At 37.2% G+C, this 12,157-nt stretch overlaps 1 protein-coding gene across 2 annotated transcripts in view; it reads left to right on the top strand.

Annotated features, from left to right (window-relative positions):
* PHACTR2 (phosphatase and actin regulator 2) overlaps positions 1-12,157 on the top strand; it is a 168,203-nt gene that overhangs the window by 108,781 nt on the left and 47,265 nt on the right. For both annotated transcript variants that reach the window (XM_036766346.1, XM_036766345.1), the window contains 3 exons: positions 2,293-2,495; positions 4,672-4,828; positions 7,247-7,302. In XM_036766346.1, coding sequence (XP_036622241.1) covers positions 2,293-2,495; positions 4,672-4,828; positions 7,247-7,302 — 416 coding nt within the window. The remainder of the gene's footprint in view (positions 1-2,292; positions 2,496-4,671; positions 4,829-7,246; positions 7,303-12,157) is intronic.

Raw genomic sequence — 12,157 nt, 5'->3', positions numbered from 1 at the left:
ACAGCTAGTAAGTGTCTGAGGCCAGATTTGAACACAAGAAGATGAGTCTTCCTGATTCCAAGCCCAATGCTCTATTCACTGTGTCACTTAGCTTCCTTGCATATAGTGAGTGTCCAATAAATGTTTATTGATTGATTAACTATATCAAATGGGCCTCCAATTGGAGTAGAAATGTTAGCAGGCTTGATGGTGGATAAATTGGTTGTAACACAAATACCAGTCCAATTTATTTAATTAGTTATGTGTCTTTAGGCAAGTCATTTAACTTCTCAGGACATCAGTTTCTTCATTGATAAAATGAGAACGTTGGACTAAAGGATCCATAAGGTTTCTTCCAGCTCTAATATAGTATTCTGAGTTTGAGAGGTTAGTTGCTGCAAGCCTATGAATCCAGGTCTTAACAGTTCTGCCAATCTATTTGTCATATTCTGCTAGCAAGCTCTTGTCCGGCTCCTGAAGCTGCCTTAATTCTGAGGTGATGGTGTTCAGGAATGGTAAATGTATTCCAGAAATATCTTAAAACATTGACTATTTTTATGGGTTACTTGTAATTGTGAATTACAACCAATTTGTCCTTTCTAAAGCTTACTGACATGTTAGTCTCAACTAAAGTTTATAAACCGTAAGCAAGGTTGTGATAATTATTAAATGCCCTGTAGTCTAATAGAAAAGCCAAGCAGAGTTAGGAAACTTTCCCAGTTCTGTCCATTTTGGCCTTGCCCTGGGCAAATCATTTAATATCTTTGAGACTTGGGGTTATCATCTATAGAAAGGAAATAACGCCTGCCCACCTAGCTCTTAGAACTGAGGTTTATGGAAAAGAATATACTTCAGAATGCTTTGAAAACTTAAAAGAACTGGATAAATTCGAAAAAGTTTTTTTTAACTACTGTTCAGATTGTGAAGGATGAAGAAAAGAATGACCTATCGTACAAAAAAGAGGTGTGTGTTGAAGCAATGTGGTATATAAGGGAAGGAATACTGGCTTTGGGGTCAAGGACCTGACTGTTACTTAACACTGATGTGATCTAGGACAGATTCCTTTTCCGTTTAATTGCTAAGATTTTTCAAGCTTTTACTGTATTTTCCTGTGAAATATTAATATGTAAAAATTTCCTTATCTGGCATTCTACCAACAAGGGCATTCTATTAATCAGCGCATCTTCACTTGATTTGTGGCTTCGGCTGTAAACAACTTCAACATAGCCACAATGGCCTTACGGGGACGTAGTGAATAGAGTAAGGGACTTGGGCAAGTTCAAACACTGACCCTGTTTCCTTGCTGGGTGACCCTGGATCAGTCTTTACCTCTCTGAATCTCAGTTTCCTCAACTGTAAAGTGAGGTAATAACACTTTGGATCAATATAGCACCTTCCCTCCAGAGAGCTCATTTAATTGTCATAACAATCTTCTCATTCCCCATCACTAGATCCTAGTGACGTAGGCAGGGACACTTTTTACAAGTGCAGTGCATGATCCTGGGGAGAGACAGGGCTGATGAAAAAGGTCAGAGTTAAAGTCCTGTTCTGCTACTTAGAAACCTTCGCAAATTCACTTATGTCTGAACCTCAGTTTCCATATTTATAAAATAGAAATAATATTTGCATTGTCTACTTCAAGGAACACATTATATACACGTGAGTTTTTTCTGGGGGAAGCTAACGCAACTGTCTGACCATCACTTTCCTCACCTAGGAAATGAAGAGATTCTATTAGGTGATGTCTGAGGTCCCTTCTTCCCCTAACATTCTCTGGATTCTGTGGAATCTGAGGCATGGAGGGGTGGGGGGTGGGGGCTAAAAAATTTGTCCATGGTCACACTGGCCTTGTTAGAAATAGACTTGGAAACCAAGGTATGGTAAATCCCAGTTAGTTGGTTTTTCTCTTGAATCACACTGATATAGAGGTTTATTTTCCAAAATTTAATTTTACCCCATTTATATAATTTGTATTTACCATATTTATATAATCACAGAATGCTAGAGCTAGGAGGGACCTTAGAGATCATCAAATCCATCCCATTCCTCTTTAGAAATAAGAGTACCCAGGAGGTGGTTTGTTTCACAAATATAATATAATATAGCTTTTTTCCCCCTTCCACAATGAGTGCTTGCATTAGCCTGTAGGAGCCCTTTGGCATGAATCAAATTCCGATGGTGTTCATATGGGCACAATCTCATTGCGTTAGTCTCTTGCCCTAAGACTTGTGGAGGGAAGGAAATGTGCATCCTGTGGTCGGGGGTGGGGTTGTATCATTCCTGCTCTACCAGATTTTTGTGCTTCCCAAACAGTTTGACAACCAAAGAAGAGCTGATGAAGGATGCGCCACGGCTAATGATTCCTGTTTTGATGGGAGAATCTTCTGAATCTCTCAGCAGCACAGAGATTGAAGTCCAAAGAGAGAACCAAGCTAATGACTCTGATTCAGATGGGCCTATTCTGTACACTGACGATGACGATGACGATGATGAGGATGAGGATGATAGTGGCGAAAGTAAGAATTTCTTTTTGAAAACAGATTTTTATTGATATTCCTTCCTTTTTAAATCACGTAAAATATTCCTTCTGTATCCTTCCTCTTTTTGCTCCTCTCAGAAAATTATCCCTTATAACAAAGTATTTGAAGAAATGAGGAAAAAAGAGAGGAAAAAATATAGCTAAACTGATTAATATGTTTAAAAAAATCTGACAGTATATGTAATGTTCCACACCTGTGGATCCACCTCCACTTCTTCAAAGGAGTAGAGGGAAGTGTCTTTTCATATCCCTTGGAAGTAAGTTTTATTGTACTGTATTCTAGAAATGCTTGTTTTATTCCACAAATTAAAAATAAATAATTTTTTTTTAAAAAAAGAAAGTTTCTTATGAGGTAGGAGAGATTTCCCAACACCAAAAGACAGCTCATTAGGGAGCATACAATTTGGTATATTTTCCTTATCCCCTTCTCAAATGAAAGACATTTATTTTTGGCAGATTCATTTTTGCCTTCACAGGGGATGCTCCTTTGGGGAAGAGAAGTTGTAGTTCACTCATCGGTCATATATGTCTGTGTTTGTAACAGAGAATATATGTTTCCTATTTGGAGCCCTTTTCATTATGATTCAAGATCACCATCATGTTGGCCATCCCTGAATGGAAGGCTTCCATGACCAGTTTACTTTTTAGTTTGATGGCTAAAGGTTTCACTTACTTTTCATACTAGAATTAAAAGGAAGAATTAAGAGGAAACTTTTTATATTGAATTGATACTGGAGATTATAGGAGAGTATGAATTAGGGGTTAAAAATACCTACATGATTAGAGAATCACAAATAGCCACTTGTCCAAAGGAGGTAACCTCCATCACTCCTTTTAGGGCACAAATGCTTACCTGCTTTGGACAAGCGGCTATTTGTGATTTTCTAATCATGTAGGTATTTTTTTAATTTAATTTTTATTCTGATATTTTATCTCAAATAGAAAAAGTCAAAATTCTTACACCAATCTTCAAAAGAAAACCATGCAGAACAATTAAAAAGGTTTACAGTCTTTGGTTTCCTTAGTTTGCTTCTTTATACTAGATTTTGTCAACAGAACAGACTTTCCTTAAAAAATTCCACAGTTAGGCCAACCTTAGTCCTGGTTCATCTAGATGGCCCCAAGGTAACTGCCTTAGTTGTCTCGGCACTGCAAGTCCTTAAGTGTTAACAAGGATGGCAATTACCCAGCTGGGAAACTTCAACTGTGGCTTACAAAACGGGCAGAAAACAACATTCTCCTAATGTCAGTAAGTCCACATTATTAATGGTCTTGTTCTATAAGTTATCTTTGTTTCTAATCATAAGTATGCATCCTGCCCACTCCAAGATAATTTAGGGCACAAGAAATCAAAGTCACTTGTGAACCTCATGTAGGTATTTTTAACTCTTAATTTTCTGCCTCTGTGCCTCATAGGGAAAAAGATCAAACATCTGAGAGGAATGTGTTGTTGTTCTTCCCTTTTTAGAGGGCTAGTCTGTGGAGTCATTCAGTCTTATTATGGGACTAAATTCATATCTAGCTTCATAGTTTATAAAAATAAATTATTCCAAAGCTAAACATTCAACAGCTGTTTAGCAGTTTCCTTCTGGTTTGTAGTAGGCAACATCCAGCACTATTGTCTTCCCAGCTAGAATTAATTGTCCTCTTTTGAGAGAATACCTTTCAGGTAGAAAGGGTTGCTGGGTCATTTAGGGTATATAGTAATGTGGAACAGGGTGCTTTTAGCTTTAGTAACTTTATTGGCATTTTTCTGAAGGAGGAGGGGAGGAGGAAGAAGAAGCTGTTCAAGGATACAGGTGAATGCATTTCATTCTTAAGATTTGAGAAGGTAAGATAGACAAAGCTTTTAATACCTCTATGGCACTCAAACAGCAAAATAAACTTTGAAACATTTTCATAATGATGAGATCATTCTTGGTATTTTTATCACCTAAGTGCCCTAACATATTTTAGAATTTTTTTTTTATTATGTTCTCCAGCCTTATTCAAGATAAACTAGGTTGCACTTATAATGCTGATGTTAATGAAAATTTATGTTAGGGAAGTGTCTGATCTTTGAGTATGTTGAAAGCCCTTGCTGAGTATTTGTAAGCTGAGTACTGATGGTTAAAAGTATATTTCTCTTTATTTGACCCTTTCCCAATCCCCAGGTGCTTTGGCAAGTAAAATACGTCGCAGGGATACTCTTGCCATCAAACTTGGCAACAGACCATCTAAGAAAGAATTGGAAGACAAGAATATCTTGCAGCGAACCTCTGAAGAGGAGAGGCAGGAAATTCGACAGCAGATTGGAACAAAGCTTGTCAGGTAACTTTTGAAGTCTGAGTGGAATGCTGACTGCTTCACGCAATTAAAGCACCTCCATCTCTCCGGAGCCCACCCCACCAGCCAAACACTCATTTAATTCAGAAAACATTTTAAATTCCTTTTATTGAAGAAATGGGACAGCTGGGTGGCACAGTCGATAGAACACTAGACCTGGAATCAGGAACTCATCTTCCTGAGTTCAAATCTGACTTCGGGCACTTACTAGCTGTGTGACCCTGGGCAAGTCATTTAACCCCAATTTGCCTCAGTTCCCCATCTGTAAAATGAGCTGGAAAAGGAAATAGCAAACCACTCCAGTATCTTTACCAAGAAAACCCCAAAATGGGGTCATGGAGAGTTGAATTCAGCTGAAATCACTGAATAACAAAAATTGAAGAAATGATGAATACCTAAAGTTTTGAAATATTTTAGATTCTGTTCTATGTTGTGAAGTTGGTTGTTTTGGGGGAAAGGCCACTTAAAGAATATTATTGCACTTTGATATGAGCCATTCAGTGTCTTACAGGTCATTAAATTGCTGTGACATCCGTAAGATCTAGTGCTATGCCCTATATAAGCATGGTGATGTTGACTCTAGTGTCCTGGCTTCAGTCCAAGTTCAGTAACCCTGTGCTACTTATCTAAATCCCCTTATAATTTCAAATGTAAGAAATGATCTCTCTTGCCTTCCAACCCCAAAGCATTGAGCCACATTACTACCATTGCTACCGAATGAGTGTCTGATTTCCTAATTCCTGAGTTCATTAATCCTATAGTTCTTATTTCATAACATCATCATAATCCCTGAAAAATCCTACATGCCTTGTCCTCTGTCAGTAGAAGCATATTATAAACAGATGAAAGGTAACCTTCTGGGGTTTATGTGAAGAAGGTTTGGGAGGTGAAGAGGAATTCATTTCCTTGCACAGAACTACAGCAAATCTCTTTGTGACTGCTAAGTAACCCCAGGGTTACATAGCTGAGGCCAGGTGTCTTTGTAGGCATCCTCAAAGAGGAAGTATGGCCCCTCTAAGAACTCCCTTATGTCTGGCCCAAGGATAAAAGTGTGAGGATCTGAAGGTTTTTATTGGTTGCTCACTCAGCAAGAAGAATCCCTTTCTTGGACCGAGAATAAGTTTCTAAAAGAAAATCTTAAAAAGAGAGACAGAGGGAAATCTTCCCCCCCTCCCCGAGTTTAGGAATAGCACATTAAGTGCATCTTTTTTTTTTTAAACCATGGTGGTGGCTTTTGTTGACGATTATCTACTTCATACATTATCCATGTCCTTGCCTTTCCTTTTCAATGTCCTTGTAGATTGGTTACTTGCCACTCATTAGTACTTTCTCCCTGGTAGGATGGCCAGGAACAGAAAACAAGGAGATGAGAATAATTGACTTCTGTAGCTTAGAAAATACTTTGCGTAAGCCTTTGATTTTTACAGATGAGAAAAATAAGGCCCAGAAGTGGCCTATCTGTCATCACTCAGCAAGTTAGTAGCAGAGCCAAGGTCAGACTCATAAGGTGTCTGTAGACCCCAGGTTAAGAAACCTTCATTTAGGTCATGAAAGAAGGGTCTCAGAAGGATTCTCTAAGTGCTAACTAGCCCCTTTCTAAATTAGGCAAGTTTTGTTGTGCTTTCTGACCCTACCTCTGGAGTCAGTGAAATACTGAAAATGATGGGTATGAGAAAATGACTTCTGAAGTTATTGATCCTATTTATCAGTCACTTAATCAGCCAGTAAACATTTATTAAGTGTCTACTACCACTTAGCAGAGTGCTAAGTGGTAGTAGGCACTGTGCTAAGTGGTAGAGATATAAAAAGAGGCAAAAGACAGTTCCTGACCTCAGAGAGCTCACAATCTAATGGCGGAGACAACATACAACAAATATATACAAAGCAATTTATGTACAGGATAAATAGGAAATAATTAAAAGAGGGAAATTATTGAATTAAGAGGGAATAGGAAAGACTTCCTGTAGAAGATAAGATTTTAGTTGAGACTTGAAGGAAGCCAGGGAAACCCTTAGGCAGAGAAAAAGAGGGAGAGTATTCTAGGTGTGGAAGATAGCCAGAGAAAATCCCTAAAGCAACTACCACTCTATTTTATATATATGGGTGTTTATAATATGTAATCTTCATATCCTCCTTGCTGTCTTATTAGAACATAAACTACTCCTTGAGAATAAGGGTATTTATTATATTTGTACCTAGTACAGTCCCTGGAATGTAGTAAACACTTAATAAATTCTTGTTGATTGATTAACTAATGGTCAGTAGCATGAGTCTTCTAGGGTAGGCAGGTTTTTTAATGGATTTTTAACATCTTCATTAAAATATTTAAATAATTTCTCTTTCTTTTCTCTTCTACAAATGAGGGGTACTTATTTATAAATTCTAGCATATTCAATTTTGTAGGCGATTAAGCCAGAGGCCAACGAGTGAAGAACTAGAGCAAAGAAATATTCTAAAACGTAAGTATTCTTTACTCTTAAATTTCTTTCATGACCTCCAAGAGTGCCAGACTCCACTTATCATTGGGAAATCTTAATTATTAATCACTGATTAATATTGAAATGGCTTATCTGAATCATCAATATTCAATTACTTATATATACAAATAAAAAAGGATCTGTAATTTAATTCACATATAAAGAACTCCTAGTATGGTAACTCCCTTCATCAACACAGATTGCGACAAATCTGTTACTTTGTAAATAAATTATAAATCATAAGAAAATAAATTTCAAGCTGGAAGAGACTTTAGAAGCCATCAAGTCTAATCTCCTTATTTTATAGATGAGAAACTGAGTATAGAAAAGATAAGTGAATTGCCCAAGGTCATAAAAGTACTAAGTGTGGGAATTGGGATTCAAACCCATGTTCTCTGGTTGCAAATCCAGCATTCTTTTGGCCATGTTATGGTACCTCTCTCATAGAGGTTAAGTCATTTGTTGAGGGACACAAAGCTAGAGAGTGTCATAGGCAGGATTTGAACTAGATTTTCTTGACTCTAAGCCCAGAAATCTATCCTCTAAGTTACACTGCCTCTTTTTCTTTATGTAACCCAATTTATATTGCTTGTTTTTGTATTTCACATTATAAAAATAAGACCTTCTGTGCTACAGAATAAATTTCCATCTTTTGTCATAATCCATGACTCATTTAAAATATAAAAATAAAATATGCGGCCATTCTCACTCACTGAACCTCCCCACAAGTCAAAATTGACCTCTCCAAAAAATAAAAGTAGAAAGATAATAGTTTGCGCCTTCATATCTTAAAAAAAGAGCCAAAAGAACAAATTAAACCTTTCCGTATTGTAGCTGATAGTATAGTTTGTCACACTCAAAGAAATTTGTCAAACAAATGATTTCATTTGAATAATGAGGAAAGCAATACTTTCTTCCCCTTTGTTATGATTTCTCTGTTCTCCTGGAGGAGTATTCATGACTTCTCAGAACTTAGACATTTCCTGGTGGTCCTCTCTTATTTACTTTACCCTTTCTTTGGGGGCCATTTTTCTCTACACTGGAGTAGTGTGTTGACATTAGCATTTATTTTTTTATTGGTATAAAAACAGTAGAGGAGTACTTTTCATTCTGCCGTGTTAGATCAGCAGAGCTATTAACAGCAGTGAGGTCTACCATGGAAATTTTTTAATGGATTATCCTCACTGTAGTTACATTTTGCATTTTATTAACTGACTTTTCCAAGGGCTTTGTAGCATGTGAAATTTCAAAGAGCTGAGGTGGGCAAACTGCCTGATTGTCGCTTTAATGATAATAAATCGCTGGCACTGTGGAAAAGTCCTTTCAGACATGGGGTTTGAGTTACGTTGGCTAAACTGTTCTCCAATATGAGACGTCTTCTTTCCAGTGCCATTTCCCAGGATATTTACCCAGCAGCTGGGATTATTACTGTGACTACCCAACAAACACATATAAATCATGAGAGTGGTACCCTCTATTCATTCTCTTGGGGTTTTTGTATGTTATTCCTTATTTTTTTGCAGGGGGAAGTCTTTTCCATCTCCCACCTGGTTTATTTATTTGGCAGAAATAGAATATAACACTGTCCATGAAAATTAAAGAACTTCAGATAAATCTCCATCACTGTGCACAAGAGAAAAGGGGGAAGAGATAGTCCCCAACTGAGAGAAGAAGCAATTTTATTCTAAAGGATTTCAGTTCAGTTTTTTTTCCCCTAAGGAGGAATTGAGACAGGATCTAATACTGACTAGCATTTAAACAAACTCAAAGATTGGAAGTTCCTATAGGACAAGGGAGTATGTCTAGTTGAATTGACTCCTACATCACTTAAAAGACGCTAAAAAAAATAGAAAGAGGATGGTCATTGGCATGCCCTTACCGTGGTGGATAATCCTAACTCTTTCTATCATTGCTTTCATTGTTTGTTAATATTCATGATTTTCTATTGCATATTCTCATGCACTGTAGCTTCCTCAGCTGTGGCAACCATCTCACCATATAGCTGTTGCCTTTCTATACTGGCTTTGTGATACCATAATTTCCTGGATGTCAGAGGAAGGGAGTAACTTCCTAATTAGGGTTTGGGTTTGATACCAACCTTGTCCTAATTTCCTTCTTTAAGGTCATCTAAGTATGTTGTTTATTCTGGATCCAAAGAATTGTTTTCAAGCCTGGCAGGAGAGACATTAATGATCTACAGTTTCTAGAAATAATAACGTGAGGAAAATGAAAAGAGAGTCAAGAGGATCATTTCTGACATTTATTATTTCAGTTGGTCAACAAAAGAATGTGCCAAAACTCCCTTTGTATTTCTGTGATTTGTGAGCCTATTTATTCTGTCTAGGTTCCCTGGCCTTTCCCTGGTACAAAGTGGCAGCTTGGAAAGTCTTACTTAGCCAAACGACCATGTACAACAATAATTGTTATTGTACATTATCTTCCAAGCAAAGACTGTTTTAACTGGGTCACCTATACTTGGTACCCTGGGAAATAGGTTTCATCAACCAATAAAAATTTTGACCAGTTCCACTAATGATCACAGCATATCAGTGCCATAATAAAGTCATCAGATTTTAATAGATACAAAGACAGTGATTCCAGAAAAATAGGATTTTTACTTCATGATAAGACTTCTAAAATTATATACTATATGACTTCTTACTTAATTTCTGTCAGAATTGCTGTAGGTGTTTAGGTTTTGTCCAGAGTCACATAGCCTATTATTTAGTGTCATTAGAGAATGAAGTATTTCCAAATAAGCTTACTTTAAGTGCAAAAACTTAGTTTTAAAATTTAAATCACATTAAGGAAATCTAAGGTGTATTTATATGTTCCCTACCTTCTGAAATAAGAGTATATAAATAAACATAAATTTTCTGTTTCTTGATGACTGGTATAATCAACATTAGTTATTATGGTATGTAGTGATACCCCCTAAAACTACTGAAGTATATGCAGGTGTTTCCTCTTACTGCCATTGGTCCCAGATTGTTCAATTTATATGCATCTTTTATATGGCCCCCCCTTTGTGATGCTGCCAGAATAATCGTTTTTTGATGCTCACTGTTCTCTGATGTAGAACCCTCTTCCCCCTCACTTCTAATTTGCTCCTTCTGTTATGAGATAGTAAAGATGAGATGTGTTAGTTGACAAGAAGGACCACTAGGTGGCGCAGTGAATAGAGTGCCAGGCCTAGAGTCAGAAAGATTCAACTTCATAAGTTCAAATATGGCCTCAGATATCAATTAGCTATGTGACTCTGGGCAAGTCACTTAACTCTGTTTGCTTTAGTTTCTTCATATGTAAAATGAGCTGGAGAAGAAAATGATAAACCACTCTAACATCTTTGCCAAGAAAACCTGACTCACAAAGAGTGAGGCACAACTAAAACAACTAAATAACAATAATAACGAAATCCCATAATTAATACTAATAGAGGAGAAAAGCAGCAAAGGTGAAAGAAACCCGTAGGCATTACAAAATCCTTTACATTGTTAATGCTTCTTATAGGGAAAAACAAGGACTAAAGTCCTTAATTTTGATGTATTTTTTCCAAATGTCTTGTCAGAAAGCCCAAATATAACAAAATGAAATGATGCAATGTGGTAAAATGGATAGAGAGCTGGCTTTAGAACCAGGGAGACAGATCATGGTTCAAGTCCCACTTCTGACACATACTGGCTGTGTAACCTTGGGCAAACCACTTAACTTCTCAGCACTCTAGGCAGTTCTCTAAGACTGTTGTTGACTATTACAAGAATGTCTAAAATGAGAGTAAATAGACTCCTTGTGGAGATTTCTTCTGACATTCCCAAACTGAAAAAGCTCTTGAGCAAAGCCATTCAGCTCTTCAAATGCCATTTTGAAGATAAGTGGCAAACCAACAGTAGGAGTCACAACCCTTATAATCTCAGATATCAGCCCCAGATATGGGATATCATCATTTATTTCAAAGTCATCTAGAGGGTAGCTTTCCTGAAGTCTGTGTATTTGAATCCTGCCCAGAATAATTATGAACTTTGCAAGCCCCACAGCTTCAAATGATCAGCAACCACAAAACAAGGCAGAAAAGATGGACTGCAGCTTGAGAAGCTGTATCCTAAGATGATTTTAAACTTTGTATTTGTATTCTATTATTTCTATTCTATTCACTTCTTCATGGGGTGATGAGGTACCTCAGTCTGTATTTTGTGGCAGTGGCAACAAGTTATTTTAAAAGATTATGGTTGTGAGGTTCTTCTTTTTGTGTTCTGTACCTCATAAACTGTTAAAATAAATCTCTTCTTCCCTGCACAACACTGCGAGGAGTGCAAATGAAGAGAAAAAGAATCACTAGGCCGTTGAAATCTTGTGTACTTTTTCACAAAGAAAAACCTCTTTTGACTATTACTGGCCTATTTGAATTAATAACTAAAGATTATAGCACTCCTCTTTGCTGATATATTTAGAACAAATTCTACAAGCCTCTATGCTTCTGGGGCAGTGTGGTATAATGAATGGAGAGCTGGCTTCAAATCCAGCAGGACCCGGATTCAAGTCCTTCTTCTGGCACGTAGTGTCTGTGTGACCCTGGGCAAGTCATTTAATCTAGCAGTGTTCTATCCAACTCTCAAAGATTGTGAATTGCAAAGAAGGTACTGACCTCCATTGGCAGAGGTATCTTTATCTAGGAATTCTCCATACCAGTGGAATTACAGACCTGGCACTTACTCCCTTTCTGCCTTAACCGGCTCCACAAAATATCGCTAGTAAACCTTAACTTGCTAGGTAGGTTTCCTTAAGTGCCTACAGCTTTTGGACCAAATATATTGTGTTTGCCATGGGGGACACTCCCTAG

Source organism: Trichosurus vulpecula, chromosome 7, assembly GCF_011100635.1.
Source record: "Trichosurus vulpecula isolate mTriVul1 chromosome 7, mTriVul1.pri, whole genome shotgun sequence".
Taxonomy (NCBI): Eukaryota; Metazoa; Chordata; class Mammalia; order Diprotodontia; family Phalangeridae; genus Trichosurus; species Trichosurus vulpecula.
The sequence above is the reverse complement of the archived record's forward strand: the minus strand, read 5'-3'. Positions and strand labels throughout refer to the sequence as shown.